Source organism: Ascidiella aspersa, chromosome 3, assembly GCF_963924565.1.
Source record: "Ascidiella aspersa chromosome 3, kaAscAspe10.2, whole genome shotgun sequence".
In the NCBI taxonomy this organism is placed as follows: domain Eukaryota; kingdom Metazoa; phylum Chordata; class Ascidiacea; order Phlebobranchia; family Ascidiidae; genus Ascidiella; species Ascidiella aspersa.
Window position 1 is genome coordinate 14,137,926 of NC_139449.1, and position 23,588 is coordinate 14,161,513.

The 23,588-nt window shown below is 35.1% G+C and overlaps 1 protein-coding gene across 4 annotated transcripts; it reads right to left on the minus strand.

Moving 5' to 3' along the window:
• Positions 1-1,548: 1,548 nt before the first annotated feature.
• Positions 1,549-16,685, minus strand: LOC146160331 (prostaglandin G/H synthase 2-like). Of its 4 annotated transcripts, none has more exons than XM_083386086.1 (13): positions 16,561-16,685; positions 9,743-9,855; positions 8,956-9,072; positions 8,382-8,525; positions 8,116-8,259; positions 7,293-7,471; positions 6,998-7,236; positions 6,819-6,910; positions 5,386-5,672; positions 5,180-5,321; positions 3,277-3,426; positions 2,114-2,211; positions 1,549-1,905 (listed from the first exon to the last, which is right to left on the minus strand). In XM_083386086.1, exons 1-13 carry the CDS (start codon positions 16,596-16,598, stop codon positions 1,672-1,674), a joined length of 1,977 nt encoding a protein of 658 aa, XP_083242212.1. In that variant the 5' UTR covers positions 16,599-16,685; the 3' UTR covers positions 1,549-1,671. The 4 variants fall into 4 exon arrangements, with proteins under 4 accessions (XP_083242212.1, XP_083242213.1, XP_083242216.1 ...); XM_083386087.1 differs by having other exon boundaries at positions 9,743-9,871; positions 16,561-16,662; XM_083386090.1 differs by lacking the exon at positions 16,561-16,685 and adding an exon at positions 16,107-16,275.
• Positions 16,686-23,588: the final 6,903 nt, after the last annotated feature.

The window sequence follows — 23,588 nt, forward strand, 5'->3', positions numbered from 1 at the left end:
AATGTTTCACGTGACATCACTCACGCCCCTTCTTGAAACCCAAGCTTTAAAAAAAATTAAAAAATAAGTTTAGAACAGAGCCGAACACAACAGTGGAATGTTTGATAATAATTCGGGATCATAAAACCGAAATGCATTTTTTATGACATAAATTTTTAACACAATTGCAGTTTTTACACGATTTCTGTGCAGATACATGCAGCTGTGGGGTCAATAATGGCCCTCACAAATTGACAAAACCATGTTGATCAATGCAAATAAGCGAATAGTTCGTGATTCTTTAATTGTGCGCTATAAGGCATCACGCATCATATTTTTAAAAATTAGACATTTTGTCAATTTAACCCAAGTATTCGAATATTTTTTCGAGCGACCACTCTGTTGCCATATTCTTGAACATATTTAACTCAATTTCAGTTACATATACAAGCCTATATTGAGAATATTTGTTTCATGATGTTACGCATTGTGTTGTCATCTTTAAAATTTTCACGCCTCGCCCAAATACAAAAAACATTAATCTGCCGCGGGCCTAAGCCAACGCAGCCTTAAAATATTCTTGCGCACCACAAAAATATTTGCGCAGTAGAAAGTTTTCGTAGAGGGACTGCTGGGCGTCTAGTATTATTCTATCTAGCGCTTGCAAATCTTATGCTGGCTTTTATCAGCATATGTATGAATTACCGGACGTTGGCAATAAGTATAGCTGGTATAACGTGATGCTTCGTTTACATGGTTGAAGTTGACAAACAATAAAGTTTCATCATGGTGCTTAGATTTATTTATATGGCCGAACTCTCGTTCGAAACGTAAAAATGTATACATATTTGCTGGTATAATGTTTGACCACGGCATGGTAATACTAGAGCAGTGCTCTGCAACCGTTGTGCCACGACGTTCCCGAATAATTACTTGCGTTTTCAAGTGTAGGCTACTTTTTATTAATCAGTCAAATTAACGCGAAAAATTTATTACCGCATTAAGGCAGGTATTTTAACGATTAAAACTCCTGATACCTTCTATCGCCGGAAATTAAATATCAAAATATTTTTTTAACTGACTCCACTACCAGGAGTATAAGTATACCGGTACAACACTTATTTTCAAACATTACACCAAAGTGGAAAAAGAGATTAACCATACGTTTGGAATCCAATTGTAAATATAATATTGACAGCTGTTTCAAGAACTAAATTACGCAAAAAAAGCACCAATGTTAGGTTTCATTTTTCGAATCCTAAGCTATTGTAAGAGGGTACAATTTTCAGGACTTTACCAGTCTTTAGACATTTTGGGAAGTCTGCAAAACCGCCAAATCGAAAGATAAAGAATGTAATACGTAAAATTTTGGGCACGTTTCATCGCATTGCTCGATATGTAGCTGGTAATAACTTCCCTATATCTTTGCCAAATCCTTGTAAACTCGACAATTTGCTTTTTATAAACTTTCAATAATTTGCAAATGTTATAAACAAACGATTTATCACTCCAAAGTTCCGGACGAGGACCGCGGTCCGCCATTTGAGCAGCCGTTTTTAGCCTCAAAAATGTCATTCTAAATTTCACGTAATATTGTATTTATTTACATAAAGTTATATGCAATTTGAATATATTTGAAAACGTAAGTTTATTTTTCATATTGGAGAATTACGTTTTTTTAAGGTATACAGTTCATAATTCGTTTTTCGATCCTGTCGATAATATAGAGGCTTCTTGACGAGAACCGAAAATCTTGTGATGCTGGTCGAGAATGTTGTCATTAACCGTAATTCCAGCCTCAATCTTCATCATGATCTGCGATGTATTGTCAAAGGAAAGACCCGCCTGGCTTCCTAAATAGCTGATCTCTTGTGGAACCACAAAAGACGAGAGCGGACATCCAACAAGATTGCGACATATCAGGTTCTTTGACATATAGGAATACAGTATAATATATAACAAACAAAATGATAAAATCACATCAACGTAGAATATTTAAATATGTTTCTTGATTATAAAACAACTTTTCTGTTCTTAGTGGCGACAGGAAAAGGTAACGTTGTATTAACCCAGGTGATCTTATAAATAGCGCTAACGATAAATATCTTCGGTTTTATCTCACTAGTTTACCTACATTCAAAGTAGTAGTTTTGACGATGTTGAAACCTTTCTGTCCTCCAAACGTACTTGGTTTCCACCAGTCAGGTGAACCGATTGGGTTAGCCAAAAGACCTAAGTATTGTATTTTCAATTGTAAATAAGTTTTGGGGTGCACCTAAACTAGAAGTTAATAGAGGGCATGTTTTGGGTGCCAAATAGAGGTTAGAGGGCGTGGTTTGGGTGAGTTAATCAAGAGAGCGCAGAATGTTTTGCTCGAGTAAGTGCCTAGGGCTAGATTGTAAAATAGACGTCATTTATAGAATTTTTTAAGACGTGATCAATTCATTTTACCATTTTTCCCAATAAACTTTTTTTGTTACACCCAGTATATTCTCTAATAGGAGACCAATCGCGAGTGTTTAAGTTTAGATGAATTTTCATTTCTTATACCGAATATGGATAAAAGCATTATGACGTCTTTGATATTACATTTATTCGGAAAATTGCTAATTTCTGGCGTTAACTGGGGTGCACTGATAGACTAGAAAGGTTTAAAAATCAGGCACTCTTCGTCGAAAGATTTAATTATAATATTGTCAAGCTTTTACAAAGCGGTGTTTCATTAGATCAAAAGATATACTTTCATATAAAAAAGCAAAATAAAAATTCAGGAAAAAGCAATTAGATTTTATCTGTTACAGCAGAAGTGTTTAACATTCAAACATACAACTCTCCGTGCCACTAGCGCTAGCGTGTCGAAAATTTAAGGGTCAGTTTTAACGGTTGTAAAATGTCAGTATTAAAGTATATACATTCTTAACCTTAGTCAACATATAAGTTATTGCTACGAATTATGTATCCTAAAAATTATTTTTTGATATAGGTTGTGATCACAAGGTACAAACACGCCATAAAACAGAAAAAAGTACATTTTAATAAAAAAAACTAATTTTATACATTAACCCAGGATAAATGTATGGAAATTTTTAACTAAGTTAATTTTGGTTTATAGGTGTCACAAATTTACTTATTGCACAAATTTGGTGCCGTAATAAAGACGTAATTTAAAATGTTTATTAGAGGGAAGGACTTGTCAAATCGGCCTCCTGCCGACTCCTTTTTTTTCTGGAGATTTTTTATCGTTTATGTTTGACTTTCTGCAATAAAGTTTCAGGCTTTTACTTCGGAAAGCATTACCTTTCAAAGAGTAGGGGGCTCCGATCTCTGTTAGAGTTTGTCCAAATAACTGTCGGAATCTCTTCTTCTCTATAAAGAGGCCGATGTATAACTCCACCGCTTCGATATCACCGTATAGTTTTCTCAGCTTAGCAGACTTTACTGTTTCACCTTTTATTAAATAAACTTTTTTGACAAACATATAACGTATAGTACTGACGTGCCTAAATAAGACTACACAGAAACCACACCAAAAAAGTTTCTGGAAAGCGCAAAACATCAAAAATTGCGCTATTAAATTTTTTGAAACCACTTTATCCTTATATTTAGATACAGTGACCTAAGGCTGACAAAATAATTGCTGGACATAGGCTACTGTAAAATGTTGTCAGGGGGATTGCACGAGCCAAGTTATAAGCATGCGCCAGTCTGCATTTAATGGTACTTTTTGCCAAGATCTCGAGTGTGCAGCGTACAATTTTCAGCTGTGCACATGTACCTTGGAAGTTTTATTCACATTAAATTAGGGAATTCTACCACCGGTTAACCCTTTTCGCATTTAGGAGTGCGATTTACTAATTCTGCAAAACGTGGGTGCAAACAAATTGCTTAAAACAATGCAGAATGCAGAATGTGTAGCCTGGTTAAGCCCAGTGGTGAAAGTAAGCCGAACGGTGTTCCGGTAAAATAACTGCTTCTGAAACGGCGTTACTGTAAATTCATTTTTGCATGTACGCTGTACCAGTATGAAATGTTATTTTTTTACCAGGACATCCCTTCATCTCCTTGAATGCATTTAGGTCCTCCTAATTTTGGTGTACTATATACACATAACTATAAACCACAAGTGTATGCAATTTGGCAAAATGTTCACATTTGTAGACTGGTGGGTAAAAAAAAAATTGGTTACCCGAACATGCTTCGGTCATGTATTTAGAAAGGTAATGGTGATGTTTTACGACTGGTTCCCTTTAGCAAATGTTTAATTTAACACAATTGTTACAAGGGTGGTAGCTCGTTCTGTTCTACTGTTAATTTTGTTATTGTAGTATTTTCTTGTCAATCTGAGTTTAACATTGAACACGGCAACCCTCCAGACAACCTCTTGCAACCCCACGATTCGAAACCACTGGTATTGCCTGTGCTAAAAAGTGCCAATCTTAGCACTGGAGTTTTTTGTCTTTTTGTCATTGTAATGAAAATAAGTTGTGATTTTAACTAATTTGAATGCGAGTTAATTAAACGTAATTCTAGTTCGTATAACTTAATTAAACTGGGCACTGTTTTAGAGCTCGATGAGCACTGCTTTTGAGCAAACTTGGACAACTAGATTTATTATAGCTTTTTAAAATTAGAACAGAATTATAATTAGATCATTTCAGTTTTCCTAATTAGATTAGAATTTGATCATTTTATTTTTTTCAAATCAGATTAGAAATATAATTATCGAATTCTTAAAAAAACGAATTTCAAGTTTAATATATAAGATAGAATTACATTTGATTATTCACAATCGATTTATTTAAATCGCAAATTATTGTAATAAGAATGTAAATATTAATACATGTGTGCTAAATTTTATGCTATTTAGCGTGGATTATGCTTTTCAAACTGTAAAAATCACCCACAAGTCTTTTGATCAAAGAGTTTTAATCGAACATTTTTGTTATGATTTGAGACTAAAAATGACGTTGGACTAAGTAGCTACTATGTTTGGTAAAATCCGAATTAAATTAGAACTTGAATTAGTCGCCTTTTGCTTTAATTCATTAAATAAGAAAACTAAAAATATCTAGTAATCCAAGTCTGTTTTACAGCAACATTGCTAAAGTACCCACATAAAATTATTAACATTATGATTGTTTAGCTTTTTTCCAAAAATGAAAGAAAAAACAGTATATACCGAGAACTATACATTTGATACCTGTAAATTCTTCAAATGTCGTATATGGTTTCAAACCTAGTTTTCTACGATAATTATTGAATGACTGCAATCTTAATCGTCGACCATCTTCAATTGCATGTTCAGACACCTTTAAGGTTCCATGACCCTGACCAGATAAGACCTATAAAGATCACGGATTATTATTTATCGTTACTGTATTAATAAAAAAAAAAGTGAGTACCCACCTTAGCTGCAAACTGCTCTGAAGCGCTTTGCATAACTTGGGAAAGACCATCTTCCACATATGGCTTCGGGTTAAATATTAAATTTCGCAGCTTGTATGCTTTTGAGCCAATTTCTATAAAGTCCGGAACTAAAGGATGCCAATGGTAGAGCATATCAAACTCCGTATGGATTTCGTTCATATAGCTGATGTGTGCGTCAAATAGAAGTTCAGGATCGTAAAGTAGTTTGAATTGGAAACCACTCAAATGTTGCACATAATCCTCGATTACCACCTTAATAGTTTCACCTGTTGAAAATGATATGTTACGTAATGCTTAAATGAATTTGGCGGGAGCTACTCAATTTATAGCATCAAGGGCATGTGCTTTTACAAAAAAAATGTAGGTCGCAAAATTCACGTTTAAGGGCCTCAGTTGCAATGCCAAATAAAATGGGAATTTAGTAACATTGACCAGCCAGTTTCAAGGTCGACAGTAGATAAGGGAATGGTATATTTCGTAAAATATCAATGCTATTTATTTAGATTTTGATAGGCAAATTTATCGGTTTATACCAGTTTTTGTTAACCTTTTTGCGGCGAACCAAATACTAATAGCGTAAGTAAACAGTGAAGCTTTTGGCGAAGCAAATTCTTTGGTTTAATAGTTTGTTATGCTTTATGCCAGGGGTGGGCAACCCTTTTCTAGTCGCGGGCCGAGACCAACCTCAGAAAGGTCTCTGCGGGCCGTAATAAATTCTAACTGGCAATTATGCATTAAGATGCAATGACTTGACGAAACTTCCATTGTTAATAGTTCAAATCGAGGATAGACATTACGCATTTAGCCTGAACAGCTTTTGCATTTTCCTGGTTAAAAGTAGCCAACAAATATTAGAAATTGCCTTTTACCCATTTTATAAAGCAGTTTGCAGGCCGGATGATATTCATTGGCGGGCCAGATTTGGCCCGCGGGCCGTAGCCTACGTTGCCAATTCTGCTTTATGCCATGCCAATGTGACAAAAAGGGCGGCTTTCCCGAGATCAGACAAGCTGGATCTTTTTAAGTAGTTTCCTAATGTCAGAATCATTTCAGAAACCTTTTTTCAAGATTGGCTTTTTTTAGCTTCAAAATAAGTTTAGCAAAAGGCTAGATTATATGCATTTCAACACGTATATGTGCGCTTTATTGACTTGTAGCCTACTGCACTTTATATGCTATTTAGTATAAACTTGTTTGTACTAACAGGATATAGCAGGCAATGGGGCCTAAGTGTCTAATTCTAATTGGTAAAGCGCAAGCCCACGTATTGCCAAAGTAATGAGTTCAAACCTCCCGGGATTGCAAGTTTTGCTAGTCTGGCCTTGTTCGGCATCATTGCTTAACTAATTCACCTCTTTAAGGCTTTCGATTCACAAAACTAAAGGTATTCGTTTCATTTCGTTCAACCTTACCAATAAGTATGAGACGAGAAGTTTGAAACAATCTTTCGTCGTCCCAAGTTGGATTTTCTCTTTTTAAAACATCACAAACACGATTGTGCTCACTGTCAAAACTCAATTTGTTAGTTTGTTAAAAATAAACAACATGAAGTCAGTTTTTAAGTGGTATTAAAATACAAAAAACAGCATACCGTAACCAAATCGTCGAAAAAACAAGCAGAGGCGGCCACATTGTAAAGCTGGGATGACCAATGGCAAAACGATACTTGGCATTAACTTTTTCGATTCCCGTCATTTTAACTTTAGCCTCAGATACCAGGGGTGGATACATTTCGCCGTTAATTACACTATATTTCATTTTACCATCGGTATGAGATCTTAGCTCACTCTGCCGTTCCAAAGACTGCCCATAAACTTGAGACATATCAACCTAATAACGTTTTTATTTATTACTTATAATTTTATTTTCAAACAACAAACACATACAGCATGTTCTCCCCATTGGTAGGGCATTCCGTATTTCCAATCCGTTTTGAAAAACTGGTGTGTAAAATGTTGGGCGAAATATGGAAAAACGACGCTTGTTCTTTCGGGACAGGGCTCAAAGTTTTTTCGAAGAAAAAACATTTCGGTGAGTAATTTAGCATCTGGCAGAACCTTGGGCCCTGCAAGTGCAAAACCATCCATGTGTGAATTAGCATCTTGTGCATGTAACCACAATTTCTGGACGGTACGTGGTACATCTTTTTTGTTGTTTTAGCTTTTACTTTACTTATAATGGTATTTTAGAGGCATAGCAGCAGCTTTAAGTATAATATTTTATGAATCCTAAAAATATTAGTATTCGGAAATTTTGTTACAAAAAGTCAAAAAAGTTTTTTTTTGAAAAGTACAAACAATATATTAGGAGAAAAATAAATCATCTAGGGCAGTGGTTATTGGCCTTTTTTCCTTGCCGCAGTCCTTTCAAATCATTAAGCAGTTCTCGCACCACTTCTAGAATTGCTTAAATAACAAAACCATTGTAATTTTATTTTTATACAAGTAACTGATAACAGAATACCAAAATGTGAGTCAGTTTTAAAAAAACAAAGAAATAAATTACAGTAATACATTTCCTGTGTCTGATTCATCATCCTCACACCCCTTGGAACAGTTCTCGCAGCCCTTGGGGGTTGCGAGCACCCCTGGGGAATCCCTGATCTAGGGCAAAGCATGCTTGATGACCGTCCGCTTATTTAGCAAATTCAGAATGTCGTTACCCAGTGTGTTTAAAATACTTTTAAACTCAAACTATTTTCATATTTACCAACAGTGCCCATTGGTTTAGGGCATTTTTCTGGTATAGGTGGAAGAGTCCGAACATACATAGACTTGTTGGCATATCCTGTCCATGTGGGGTACGAATTGAAGCCACGGTATGGGGACGGGTCAGGAACAACACCAATCCTTTCTTGAGAAACAGCAAAATTATACCAAATTAAAGTTAACAATAGATACCACACAAGCAGGAATATTTTATTCTATTTGTCAAGCGCTTTTGAACAATATTAAAACCTTAAGGTTAATAATTACCTTTTAAAACAGTTTTCATAATGAACTTTCGTAAGAACGGTACGTTGTTGACAGCTGTCCAAAACCACCGAAAGTGTGTTACAATGTAGTGTATTGTAGGCTTGGATGGTTTTATCATCTTCTTGAAATATGTTAACAAGTATGCTGCAGAAAGTAATCAATCAAATCAATCAATCAATCAATCAATCAATCAATCAATCAATCAATCAATCAATCAATCAATCAATCAATCAATCAATCAATCAATCAATCAATCAATCAATCAATCAATCAATCAATCAATCAATCAATCAATCAATCAATCAATCAATCAATCAATCAATCAATCAATCAATCAATCAATCAATCAATCAATCAATCAATCAATCAATCAATCAATCAATCAATCAATCAATCAATCAATCAATCAATCAATCAATCAATCAATCAATCAATCAATCAATCAATCAATCAATCAATCAATCAATCAATCAATCAATCAATCAATCAATCAATCAATCAATCAATCAATCAATCAATCAATCAATCAATCAATCAATCAAATTAACTAAAACAAATGCCTCCGGGTAATTACGCGTTTCGCAGTTTCTGCCGTAATATCCAGTGTTTGTACAATCACACCAGTATTCAGAATTTTGTTTCCATAGGCAAATTCCAACATTTTGACACGGAAAAGAACAGCAAGGATCAACTAAAACAGAAAATCATATCTTTGTTAATTTCCGGCCTTCTATGTTATTTGCTACAATGTTTTGTTGTGGCACCAGCATAATAATAGCGGAAAAAAGTACATAACTTCTTTTGTATCTGGTAAAGTTATGTAAAAGTTAATAAAAAATTTGGCAAAATTGTATTTTGCATTTGTTGATAAACACAGTTCACAGCGCAGCACATCAAGTATCGCATTCGAATTCTTGCTAAGGTGTAACAAGTTTGACTGCAATCGCAGTGAAAGATAAAGCGAAAAAACGAGCGAGTTTAGGATGTGGTTTCCAAACACTTTTAGTGTGACCCAAATTTGTGTTTGTTAACAACTCACGAGACAAAACACAGCCAACTTGTATGTAATTAGCTAGTTTGAAATTTAGCCAATTCTGAGCAAACAGTTTAAAATGGTTATGCCGTATGACTCCACTTCCTTTTTTTCAGAGATGACGTTGCAATGTTAACTCATGCGCAAAATGTGCATACAATGTAATCTGGTCAAGAGAAAAAATTGCGCTTAAATAAAGCAAAGTGCAGACTGGACTAATCAGACTGTCCGAAAAGCAAAACAAACTCGACATGTTTAACACTTTACCAATCGAACACGCTAATGACATACACAATTTAAAAACATTCTTTCAATTAAATGAACTTACATTCTTCTAACTTGCCCAAAGAGAATGATGTCATCAGGATTAGGAAATATGCCAGCCACAACATAATCTTTACACCGAAGCTACTGTCTGAACGTACGTCGTACAGCTTCACACTAACAACAGCAGAGTCTATTAACAGCAGAAAAAAGCAACATGAAATATACATAAAACGGATGCAATAACAGTTTTAAAACATATCAATAAACAATATTTAGTTCGACAAACATTTTTTGAGATCTGGGGACCGTTAATTTTCTTTTTATAAGCGAACAAAATGTAGCAAAATCTTAATAAAAATGTCGTTTAATTAAAAAAATTAGATAAATTTGGTTTAGGGTTGGACTAATGTGGCCTGCGGGAAATCGTTTGGTAGCGCTGTTCAGTCGTTAATATTCCTTTAAATTGTGACGGCGTAGAACAGGGGTTCCCAACCTGTGTTACGCGTTCCACTAGTGGTACGCGAAGGTTTTACAGGTGGTTCGCGGGTGGCTTCCGTTTTCTTTAACAAAAACATGGATTCACAACTTTTATATTTTGAATCTTTCACAAAAAAAAACCCTGAAAGCCTATATTCATTGTTACGTTACTATCCAGTATCCACGTTGTTTCGTACCATTACGATCTTCAAAATACAGGTCATTTCAATTGTCAACAAGGAGCACAGTTGCTTTGAAAAGCCATACAACGCTGTGGACAGTGGGCGGTAATTATGTCAAATGATTGCTCTTTATAGATATCATCTAGCTTAATCTACAAATAGCATTGGATAATGCTAGCTCTACTCCAATATTTATTTTTTTTATAATGATTTTATCAGTTTTACGTTGCTTTAGTTATTAAATCTGCTTCTATGCTGCCCTATGCATAACATCAAAACTACACATATTTAGAAAAGTAACTTAGGAAAAGTGATTCATAATTTTGCAATTTGCGAACTTTTAAGCTACTTTTTACGACCAATTGGGGCTGTGTTTAGTCAGAACAGTATATAATTGAAGAAGATCTGAATTGTGCACCATGCCACCCTCTCTCCAAACTGTGTTTTCCCAATTTTAACAACAAAACTACGAAAAAGACTTGTGCTTCGCGCAAACTACGAAATACTATTTTTGCTCATCACTAATTGGGAACTCAGATTTTTCTGCGCTACTTTGTAATGTTATTTGCAGTAAATAGTCTTTGCATTGTGTGATATGCGCAAGGCACAGGTCAATTTCCGGTGGCGAGAAAGAAAAAATATTAAGAACAACTGTTAGGCTGAATCCACACCGGTTAGACAAAAACGCTTTAAAGCAGACTGATCGCGACAAATGAGATGGAACGCTATTTCTTTTGTTGTCGCGTCTCCACCGACCAGACTTGACGCAAATCTTACGCACAGCAGACAGACACGACTAAACGCGTTTTTAGCGAGATAGGGCGTGCACTACTTTTTTACCGTGTCTGAAGATGCTTTTTGATAGAAACCATTAGTTTTTTACGGGTTTTGTAGGTTTTATATTAGGAATGTTATTTTAAAAGGTTAAGCCGGTTATTTTTTTTAATTCCAATAAAACTATATTCCTGGAAAGGTCGAAAAGCCTTTTAATTCGTATCTTTCTTTTCCATGTATGATTTTACCAGCTTGACTAGTTCAAAAAACAATTTGAAGACACCCTTGCATACTTTTGAAACTTATCTTTATGTTTTAATAAAGTGTGAAAAAGTACATGGAAAGAAAACTCTCTATACCTTTTTTTAACAAACAAACCCACTATTTGTGTTGTCGCATAAACTGCTGGTTACGTTTCCAAATACACATTTCTTCCAAAATTTACACGTTATTTGCCTCCGCAATGATCACAACTGAATTATATAGCCTAGCTTTGACCAGTTCAAGTTTCGCGCGCTTTGTCGGTGGGGATTGGACACAGTCGCTTTCAGGCACGACGCGACAAGTCAACAGACAGACATGTTTCGTCGCGTCGTGTCTGAGGTCCGGTGGAGATCCAGCCTTAGAAAAGAAGTGGTACGCGTGACAGTACGAGCGCCCAAGTGTTATGAGATTGTAAAATGGTTGGGAACCCCTAGCGTATAAGTAGAAATGGATAACAACCTCGGCAACTTTTCCTATTAAATTATAACGACATTAAAATCGGAGTTTGACCATACTACAGAAGAATGATTTAGCAATGTTAGTATTAAAGTCAGACACAGAATAAATGGTATACACACACATATATATATATATATATATATATCATTAAAAATTGGAAAGTTTGACCACAGGATGACGCATGGCGGTCTCGATATGTTCGCCCGGTCGGTCGCTGCTATAGCAACGTCGTCGTCGCCTAACAAAAGCGACCCCCATTCTTTATGTGCGCGGGGCCAACATATCGGTATCGTAAAAATCCGTAACCGCACAAAACTTTATTTCAAGCGCAATTACCTGCGTGGACATAAAACAAATCAAATTAAGTATATTGGCCTAAAAAAATAAATTTTAATGTTTTCAACTTAAATGTTTGACGTGCTTAGCCGTTGGGTTCTTCCAGCTGTTTTAATAGTAACCTTTTAAACACGATGCAAATTTTTCGTACGTAGCACGCCATTTGATACCGGGGATTATGTGTTGGCTTGAATATCATACAAGTCAAATAAATACTGCTACAACACGGGTCGTATTACTAAACATACTTTGATTAAACATCAGGAAACCTACACGAATATCGTACAACAAACCTTCCCAACAATATTGTGATATTGACTGCGGCCAAAGCCTAATGGCTTCTTACAATATGTTTAATCACGCAATAATAAGTTCGCAAAATATTGCGTATATTGCATCAGTTTAACAGTAAGCATTTTTTTATATTCTTTATGGGGATTTTTTTCACGTTTGGCGCAGTTTAGCACCGGGATTACGAAAAAGTCTCAACAATCTACAACCTAAAGTTTAACGTCTGAGAGTTATTCTCAATTGACAAATGTCACGGGTTTGTGTTACTTAAAAGATGTATGACATGCTCAGCCAATTGTTGTGTGCTATAGTCGAATATTTAGTAGTGCCATTTTAAAAACATCACACAGCATTGCACTTTTGTTGCATGTTATGTCCAAGGGGCGAGCGTGCGAGCGTGCGACTTTTCGCAAAACCTCTTGAAGGGTAAAACGTTTCCAAACATTTATAGGGCAATGACCTGCATAACCGTAACAGTTAAGTCAAGTACATTTCCTTGGTAAAATAAAATTTCATGTGGCACAGTTTATACTTTTATGTTTAACAGATTTTAGCATTTTTTAACCACGTAGTCTAGGTTCGCAAAATAGTCCGTTTATTTAAGCATTTTCCTTAACATTTACACAGACAACGTACAGTAACCCTAACCGAGTATAAACTACGCAACATTTGGATAAGTTGTTTTTTAGCGAACTCGTGTGCAAACATGGAGCTCAAAAACAAACAAACATTTTTTGGTTAAATGGAATTTCTTTTGCGATTTTAAACAACAAGTGACATATTCGGCGCATTAAATGATTTGTGTATTGCTAAAAAAAAAACAGCATTTATATTTCAGTTTAGGCTAATGGAAATTGTTCACGAGTCACACAGCGCAACATGCCATAGTTACCATAGTAATTTTGTGCTGATTAGATTTGGGTAACACAGACACAGAAAACAATAATACCAGATTCAAGTTTGCGCGAAGAGCGATTTTTTTACACTCGTAATTAAAACAGACAAAATAAATAGTTTATTTAGGTGAAGAAGGCCTGGTACCTCCGTTCTTCTGTCTAATTATTCGGCCAAGTCACCAGCATTCTCCATTACTGCTAAAAACCTATAAGTAGGGATATTTTTTTTTACCTAAAAAATAAAAAATTTTGAACGACAATTTAAAAAAATTGATTATAGTTTTTTTTTTTTTTAATTTTGTAAACGATGTATGTGCATTTTTAATCGATTTTGACTTGAAAAAATTTTGACAAATTTGACCCAACGTGTAAATTTTGACAAGATTTTGACTTTTTTTGACAAGTCAAAAAATAATCGCCCTACCTTTAAGATGATTTTCTTGTATCATAGGAGTCTAATACGTGGTTGTAAAAGTCGACTGGGTTATACGCAGTTAATAATCCAATTTTTTTCATAATCTTGAAATTAAATAGTTAAAAGAAATGATTAGGCCAGGGTTATGAAAAATGCCGGCGCTATACCGTGTATGATTTGTTAAATTCGGTGCGCTTACTATAATCCTGTTTAAGCACAAAGCGGAACAAGCAAGTATGCCTTTGCTGCCTGCGAAACTCCTTATTTTGTTGATCATTTGCTAGGCTTTTTAATTCCTATAGTGCAAAAATAAGCATATTGTGAAGATAACGTTAAGGCGAGATTACAGCAAATCGAATGCAGAGATATTGGTATAAAATGAATATCAGTTTTTTCTCGTTAAATCAGATTGAGAATATTATAGGCCTACCTTAAAAACGATAGGAGTAAAGCGTCATTCATTGTCTGACCGATTTAAGACCGCGTGTTCTAACGCAGGTAGACAGTGCAAAAATCAAAACGCACCTTATATCTTTACCAAGTTTTTGTTATATGATAACCTAATGCGTTTGTTATCGGATCAAATGTACCGCACATCTATCGCAAAAATGCAGCAATTTCCGCTCTATGCCTGAGTGAGTTATTACTATGAAAAAGTTTGTTCGTGTCTGTCAATGACCTATTTTCTTTTCTGAAAACAAACGAGACACTTTTATTTACAGTTTATACAGATTCTGAAATAATATCATACAAATCTCACCTATGTTGGTTCGGTTATCCTATAGTTTAGTACAGTGGTTCCCAACCTTTTTGTTGTCGCGACCCCTTTTCCAGTTTTCGAAACTTACGCGACCCCTCAATTTTGAATTAATGATACATTGACCGAACTATTAGAGTCACATTTAAATTGGTAAATCGATCACATTTCTTGACCGATTGTTGTAAATTTGGTTAAACTCATAGTTGCCATTCTAGATTATTTTAATCTAGATTTAGATGTCTTGGTTTGAATCTAGATGTAAGATTATACAATCTAGATGTTAGATGTTTTTTTAGATTATTATAAAAAAATATTGTATAAACTAAATTAGTGACAGATTCGCTATTGACGATAAATATTTCAGTAATTTCAAAAGTTTTTTTTGGCAAATTGAAAAAAAAATGATGAGATATAAAATCGAAATTTCAGTAACTCGTCATGTTCAGTAAAATGTTTTATAAAGCAGAAATCTAAAGCATCAAGCAAGTCCCTTTATGCAACTTTATACGGCATTAAGCCAACGCCTCAGGCGTTGATTAGGCTTTTATGTTGATTTTTTGACCAAAAGTATTGAATATTTTCAAAAATCATCTTTAGATTAGTTTTTTAGATTTCTCCATAAAAATCTAGATGTTTTTAGATTAGTTTTTTGGTAAATCTAGATGATTACTGTGAGAAAAAAATGGCAACTATGGTTAAACTATACGAATTAACGAAAAAAGTATATGTACTAGCTTATAAAGTTACGGTTTAAGCCTGCAATCGCCGCATTAAGATTTGTTTCGATAACACTATTTGACTAAACTTAAGTTTAATCGTTAATGTGATGTAATAATCATTATTGTGATGTAATAAATATGGTTCTTGTCACAACGGTTAATAGATTTTTGCTTGTGATTTCTGTCTTTAATGAGTCTGAACTTAATTGTGTGCCTTTGATTGATACCATGAACTCAATAGCAAGCCTACATTGTTAAAATAAAATTCTATCTCGCAACTTTCTTTCTGGCAGCTCACTGTTTGAACATTTACTATCATTACAAGTTATTTTTTTAAGCAAATTAATTCGCATTCTAGCAATAGTGATTTTTATTTCTGATTGTCGTCTTCGCGACACCCAGAGAAAAGGCAAACGACCCCAAGGTTAAAAACCACTGGTTTAGTAGAACAAGGACCCAAGCAACTAAAAGAGCACTGATATTTAAGCTAGTATTAGAAACAGAAAACATACCGGTACATGTTTTGTTTTTAATTTCAGACATTTATTTCTACGACTGAAAAGCCTCACATCAATAAACTTTCTTTATATATAAAACAATTAACAGTTTATGTAAGAGCAAATTAAATAAAACTATTTTAAATAAATATCGTGTTCCAGAAACGTCAACAAGACCGAACTACGATATTATTTTTTAAACTAATATTTTATCATTAGATAACTGTCCCTAAAAACAATCCTGTAAAAAACAGTAAACGTTGCAATGTCCAGGTTCCTAGTAGACCTCTACTGTTTTTATCAAACATGAAAGTTCCAAAGGTATATTAGGTTACCCTAACGTGATACCAATCACCTGTTGTTAAACGTTTCACTAGTTTTTTGTAGCTGCTTTCGTTCAATCAGGACAGCTGAAATGCATTTGTCGTTGAGATTGCTTACTTAACAAATTACTTTGTTTAACATAAATGTGATGAAGTGACAAAACAATCGCCTCACAAAAAAGTTTTACGTTTAAATATTCATTTATGCAACAGTGAAGCCATAAAAGTGTTTCAACTCCTTGTACATCAATGAACCATGTCAGGCAATACAAAAACAAATACGATTTAAGTGTACTCTATTACCTTTTTACCTTGTGCCTACTTCAAGAGTAAACGCACAATTAATATTTCAGAAAAAACAAATAGCGTGTAACAGATCAGTTTTACGAAAATAATTAAAGCATTTTGTACATTTATGCAATCCAATATCTCATGGCAGGATATAAATATTTTCGTATCAAAAGACAATGCTAATATAATATGTACCTTTCACACAACTTGTTTCTTGCTGCAGGCACGTACATTTTCTCTACTCCACTCGATTACTAAACTGAGAGAAAATCCATTTGCGGACTAAATGGACCGAAAAGAACGTTTAAAAAAGAATCGTCTCACGTCACGTTAGTTTACCTGTCTGTCATTATATGGGCGTGGGGGTGCTTTAAGTCAAAAGTAGCACCCAATGGTTGCACTTAAGGATGGCCGCTTGTTGGGCCACGAACTGCACCGGTCTTAAAAAAATGCATTTCGTAATAAAATATTATTGTTATTGCGTTAAGGTAACCGAAGATCGAAAACCTGTGGCTCCGGAACCGCATGCGACTCTTTCATATCTCTGCTCAAAACTGCAGTAACTCAAATTCAATTAATGTTAACTGCTATTTTTTTTTAAATATTACTCTGGCTAACAGAGTTTTTTGTGCATAAACGTATAAAACTATTTTAAGGTAAGGGTGACGAGGTGATTTCAGATCTGTTGTTAGGTTTTCTCTATAAAATAATTTTTTTGTGCTATCCGTATACGCCATATTTGCAAAATGGTACCCAAGCTGACTTTGCTGGACTTCCAATATGAAGGAGTACGTCACCCCAAATATCGATTATGCATCTTTATTTTTTCACCCGGGCAGCGCTGGGTAGCACAACTAGAAGTAAATGTTTATTTATGGTTTGCAGGTTCTGTCTTATACATATATACAGTACTTGTTGCAATAAAAAATGACTATTTGTACCCCCATCGAACAGAAGGTAGTAAGAATAACCCTTAAACATTTTGCTGTATTTTGGCTTTTCACTCTAGCATAGTTGTTCTGAAACTTTTCGAAATAAATTGGCAGTCCCGTGACAACTTTTGCAATGTTTCGCGTTCCATTTTAAAATCAAGGACACACAACAGAACAATAGAGTTATTTTAAGGCAATTGTTTTCCCAAAAAATCAATACAGCAAGGTTTTTAATTAAATTCCTCAAATTGCCAACAGTCACAACGGTTTTTTTGGGAAAACGATCGAATTTTTTAAATTCCTGCAAAGAAGGAAATCACCGAGAAATAGTTTTTTTTTCTAAAACGAAATGTGACGGTTCGTCACTTTTCCCATTCAAAGCCATCTCACGTAAGAGTGCAACGAAACTAGTGTGATAAGTTTTTACCCACATTACTTGGTTTTAGTGCAGATATGTGTTCATATCTACACACGGAGCACAATCACACTGAGGCCAGAAATATCACAGTAAAACCAAATTGCAAATATATTTTCTTTTTCTTTTTATAGGCATTCTGAAACGATATTTTTATACAGTTACTATAGCAGTAATGTAAATTCAAAATGTAGCAAGTTTAATTACTGGTACAACTAAAAAATAAGTGTAGCATACAACAAAACTAGCACTTTGTTTCATTTATAGTTCTCATTCCCCCCCCCCCAATAAAGCCTAATAAATACGAACTTATCAGCGACTGAAAGAACAATAGACGTCCGTGAGCCATGGCGCAACTGTTTTCTGTTTTTTTTTTTATATATTCGACACTTGCTTTTGAGCCTGTGGCTGTATGGGATAGCCTATCTATTTCAGCTATCTCTTTGTTATATTTTTTGTATGGCAACTCTACCTACACAAATCATCAGGTATAGCATTTTTGTGATACTTTAAGTGTGGCGTCACAGAAATACGTCATACCGTGACATCACCAAACATGAAACTTCAAACAGAGCTTTTGTTGCCAAACAAATTCTCGGGCGAAAGCGCAATTAAAAATGGAACCAAATATAATCCGGTTGTTTACGACAAATTAAGAAGTCAGATAATTCGCGCGAGAATATTTGCCTTAATTATTTGTTTGGAAAAACAGCTTGTATGTCAGTTATCTTGACTAAATCTACAATGCAAAAATATTAAACGTTTGCTGAATAAAAAGTGAGACGTTGTGGTGATTAATCAGGACGTCAGGACAAAGCCCTAAAAATCAGGACTGTTCCGCTTCGGCACGTATGGTAAGCCAACGTAAGGTGCACATTCGTTGAAGTAGGAGCGTGTTTTTCATTTTATTGTTAGCATCAATAAGAGCATAGCTCTAAATTTCCTAGATGACCGCTACGTTTGCCTTCAAATTTGATGCAGTTTGCAAAACATTTCAAAAATAATTGTTTAGCAATGTACAACAATTGAAATATTTGGCGCCCAACACAACAACGGAAGTTTATTTCGTTTATACTTCGCGATATCTGTACCCTCACCATAAACCTTTGTTTACCATTGGGTTTTAAAATCCTTCCCCTAAAATACCCACTCTGTCATTGGGAGTAGTAATTTTTTCTTGCAAGTCTTTATTTAAGTTTAAATGATTCTCTCTAAAGCGTTGTGCATTTTGACCCACCAGATAAACACCAGAGGGGTAAGGTTCAAAATTGTTTTGCTTCAACCTGTGTCTGACATTGTAGCGCGTCGTTTATTTATTGTATTTGCGACACGCGACTTGCGTCTCGTTGTGCCTCGTTGTGTTGAATCAGGGTTGCCAGTTAGGATTTTTTAAAGCCAAATTTGAGAATTTAGGCTTTTTTTGAACCTCTTAGGATTTTATTTTTTCCAAAAAAAATCCAAATGAAATTTGGCTTTTTTAGGCTTTTTTCGTTTCATTCCAAAATGTCATGAGTGTAATGTTAAGAAGAGATCAAACTAACACAAAAAGAGAAAAATTGCTAAGAAAAATTTGCGAAAACAAAAAAAAATTGCCAAGAAAAATTCCAAAAAGAAAAAAAAATTCAAGAAAATTTGCCACAAAAAGAGAAATTCAATGTACCAGCATAACCATTTATTGCATTTTTTATTTGTTTAAGGATAAACATAGGCTTGTTAGAGTTTGTAGTAAATTTGGCTTTTTTTGGCCTTTTTTAGAGTAAGTTTGGCTTTTTTTATTTTTTTCATCTGGCAACCGTGTGTTGAATGTAAGGTCATTAGATTAAACTATACGCGCTGCTGAGGTTGTGATTTGTGCGCGCGAGGTTGTGATTTGTGCGCGCCTACAAATGGTAACTGCCGACTTGAACTAATCTTTTTATGACGGATTCTTATACAACGTTTAGCAATGGAAGAAGATAGCAAAACAGCAGTTGCAATAAAAATACCACCGTTTTAGCCACAAGATCCAGAGCTTTGGTTTAGACATGTCGAGGCGCAATTTAGCGTAAAAGGTGTCACGCAATCGCCTATAAAGTATAACTACTTGGTTGCTGCTATCTCACCCGACATCGCAACGGTTGTGAGCGACATTATAAAGCACCCATGTGATGAACCGTATGAAAGACTAAAAGAAGCACTCATCAGAAAAATTGGCATATCGCAGCACCAAAGACTTCAAAAGTTTTTGCGACATGAGGATCTCGGTGACCGCAAGCCGTCACAAATGTTACGTGACATGAAACATCTACTCGGTGACGTTAGGTATTTCTGCAAAAGTTTCCCGTTAATTTAAAATCTGTTCTGTCCACCCTGGATTTAGATTTAGAAGAGCTTGCTGAAAAAGCAGATAACATCATTAATTAATTAGATCCTCAACCAACGTTGGCAGTGGTATATCAAATGCAACACGACATTGCAGCCTTTAAAAGGAGTTCAACTTTCAATCGCCAGCAACCTTTTCTCGTCACATGGAGTTCTCTTGAAGTCCGAAAAATGGAGACCATGTGGTGAATATCGTAGACTAAACCAAGGTACTGTACCTGACCGCTATCCTATTTCTTTAATTCAGGATTCATCTGCCAATTTAAATGGAGCTAATATTTTTAACAAAATTGGTCTAACTAGAGCTTACCATCAAATTCTAGTTGCGGAAAAGGATATCCTCAAAACGGCAATAATCACACCGTTTGGTTTATTTAAATACACGCGAATGCCGCTTGGCCTTTGCAATGCTGCCCAAACTTTTTAACGATTTATGGAAGAGGTTTGTAGGCGATTTACTTTTACATTTGTTCTTGACGATATTTTAATTTTCATCACTTCCACAGCTGCCCACCGCAGACAGTTGCATCAACTTTACAGCGGTTACAAACGTATGATATCGTAGTAAATCTAGATAAATGTGAGTTTGGTCGTTCTTCTATAGATTTTTAGGCCATCACATTTCTACAATGGTATCTCGCCATTGTCAAGTGGGGTTAACGCCGTGGAAAAATTTCATCAGCCCTAATCTAAGAAAAACCTAAGAATATTTAGGACTCTTAAATTTTTATCACCACTTTTCCCAGAAGCTACTAAAATTTTACATCCATTGCATATAGCGCTAAAAGGGCCAGACAACAATTTTCAATGGACTGAAGATTGTTCAGTAGCGTTTTTAGCATGAAAACAAGCCCTTGCCAAAGCTGTAATGCTTGTACACCCTGAAGCAGATGCTTCTACAAGAATTACTACCGATACCTCCAGCATTGCAGTCGGAGCTTCTCTGGAGCAGGAGCAAAATGGCGAATGGAAGCCAATAGGTTTATTTTCAAAAACTTATGGCGGCGGAGTCACGGACAGTGCATTTCATTCCGCTTTACTTGCTATTTATTTATCAATCCGTCATTTTCGTTATATTTTCGAAGGAGGGAAATTCTTTATTTTGACAGATAATACGGCACTAACTTGTGTTTTTCAAAGATATTCAAACGCACTAATATCACCACGCACCCCATCTAAAATTCACCAGCATACTACTTCTACAGTACTTTTAGTTAGTTTCCGTTGCCAACTAGACGTTTTGCAGATATTCACGTGGTTTCACATGAACAATTATCATACCAGGGAAATATAGAAATAATAGAGTATTGAAGTAAAGAAGTAAAACAAACGCGGCAATATAAAAGAAAAAGGTTGACAGCGAAGAACTCTAAAAAGACGAGAAAAACTGAGAAAATTGGTGTGTGGTCTGGCGGATTTGTTTTTTTATAGAGTGTTACTTAAAATGATCTATTGCACTAACACTGTCTAAATACAATTTTGAAAAGTTTTGCGTTTTCCAGACTATGTGTAACACAATGTAGGCCTACATTAAAACAGGTAAGTAGCGGTAAGAACAGTTTTTTAAAAAAGAAGACCAATACAAATCGAAAGTCCAGCAGACAGTTTAATCAGGGCCGGATAAACATATTTGCAGATGAAGCAGCTGCTACGGGCCCCGCGCTTCACGAGGCCCCGCGCTTGGTGAACAAAACATTTTTTTGGGCAAAACAAAACATAGTTGGTAAGTTTTGGCTTGCAAACTGGAATGGCATAGGAGAATAATATAGTGATAAGATTAAATTACTAGTCCCAACGTCTTGTCCTTCCTAATAATTATTCTAAACTTTAAAAACAGTATTTTCAGCTGTAGGCAACTTCCTTGATCAAGTGCTGTCACAAACATAATAATGTGCCCACTACTTTGGAAATATTTCGGCGCTTTTCAGCCTGTATACCCAGAAGTGTTAACTATTAGTTTCGCTTTCAGCTTGGTTTCCCAGTCGCTCAAAATTTTTGGCGGAATGCGAAGCGAAAAACATCTTGCAGAGGTTTAACAACTGGTGCATGTGAACGACCTGTTTGTTTAAATCTGTTAAAAGTGGACTACATATAACTAATATCTATTGTTGGTATAGCAGTGTTGTAATGACTTAAGTCAATGAGTTGACTTAACTGCACTTAAGTCACTGTTTTTAAATGACTTGACTTGACTTGACTTGACTTAAGTCTTTTGGGCAAAATTACTTGACTTGACTTAAGTCTTTTTGGCAAATGACTTGACTTGACTTAAGTCATTTGGACAAATGACTTGGGTTAAAATAACTTGTTTTAATTGAGCAATTATTTATAAAATTGCGTTATTTATCCCGATCGTTGCACATAAAACAATTTGCTTGAAATGTGTTGCTTTTATGTTGGTTTTTACTTAAGTTGCTCATAATAATCGAAGGAGTTTGCCGGTTTTCATAATTTAAAGTTTTATTTTTTTGACAATGGTTGGACTTGAAGTTGACTTGCTCTAATTATGACTTGACTGGGACTTGACTTGGGCAACCGATGACTTGTACTGGGACTTGACTTGTTATTTATTCAAAAAGACTTGACTTGGACTTAAGTTATTTTGCGAATGACTTGACTGAGACTTAAGTCATTTCAAAACGACTTGTTTACAACACTGTGGTATAGCTCACAACTTGAATTACTAAACGCGAACTAAAATAATTACAACATCACGCCACTTTTGATGCAGTGTGACGTAATGCGAACGGTAAGAACTTTTGGTAAAATACGTCATTAGTAAACCGTTTTTAACCTAAAAATGTCAAGTTTTGTCCTAAAAAACATTTTTTTCTGACCAAATTTTTTACGTATTAGAAATACATTGATTTAAACAACATTTTGTTGTAAGAAGAACCACATTAGTGTCTCTCCGTCGTCAACGACTTATTTTCAATGTTTTACTGACGACCGGTGGAACACAAATCAGGTATTTTTCAGGTCTGGACGGATGGACGAGTACACGGATGAAGTGTCAATCAAGCGTTATTAGGCGAGCGACTAACGTGTAACGCCAGGTACAGAGTTCGCAATTCCCTTAACTGCGTTAAGTTGATTCTCTTTGTAAAAACGTGCTGCCCTTGAACAAAATGCGCTACAGGTTACCTAACTTTAGGCCAATATTCATGTTATGCACATGTATCGTATTAGTCAAGTAGGCTATTGGTTGTGGCAATAGTAACGTTGTATTGTTTGCAATATATTATTCAACTGCATAACAGATCACATGACACACCACATTGTTTTAAAAAAACAGGACCGAATTGTTGAAGAGTTTATTGTGTAGCGTTGCATTGTACTCACTATATTGGCGGAGTATTAAGTTTTGGCAACAACCTGGTCATGTACACAACTGCTTCAAATGACAGTTGTTAAGAATGTTAAATATTTGGAAGATTTTTTTATTACAATGTAGCCTACACATGTTAGCAAATTGTTTTGCGATTTATTGCTGTGACTGTGGGCCTTGTAAGGGT

What these genes read in the sequence shown, in the direction of transcription:
- LOC146160331 (XM_083386086.1), bottom strand. Translation starts at nt 16,598, where the DNA reads ATGTACGTGCCTGCAGCAAGAAACAAGTTGTGTGAAAG. An exon ending in CGGCAGAAACTGCGAAACGC is followed by an intron (nt 8,526 to 8,955) that starts GTAATTACCCGG and finishes TACTTTCTGCAG; the next exon opens with CATACTTGTTAACATATTTC. An exon ending in ACCAATGGGGAGAACATGCT is followed by an intron (nt 7,237 to 7,292) that starts GTATGTGTTTGT and finishes AAACGTTATTAG; the next exon opens with GTTGATATGTCTCAAGTTTA.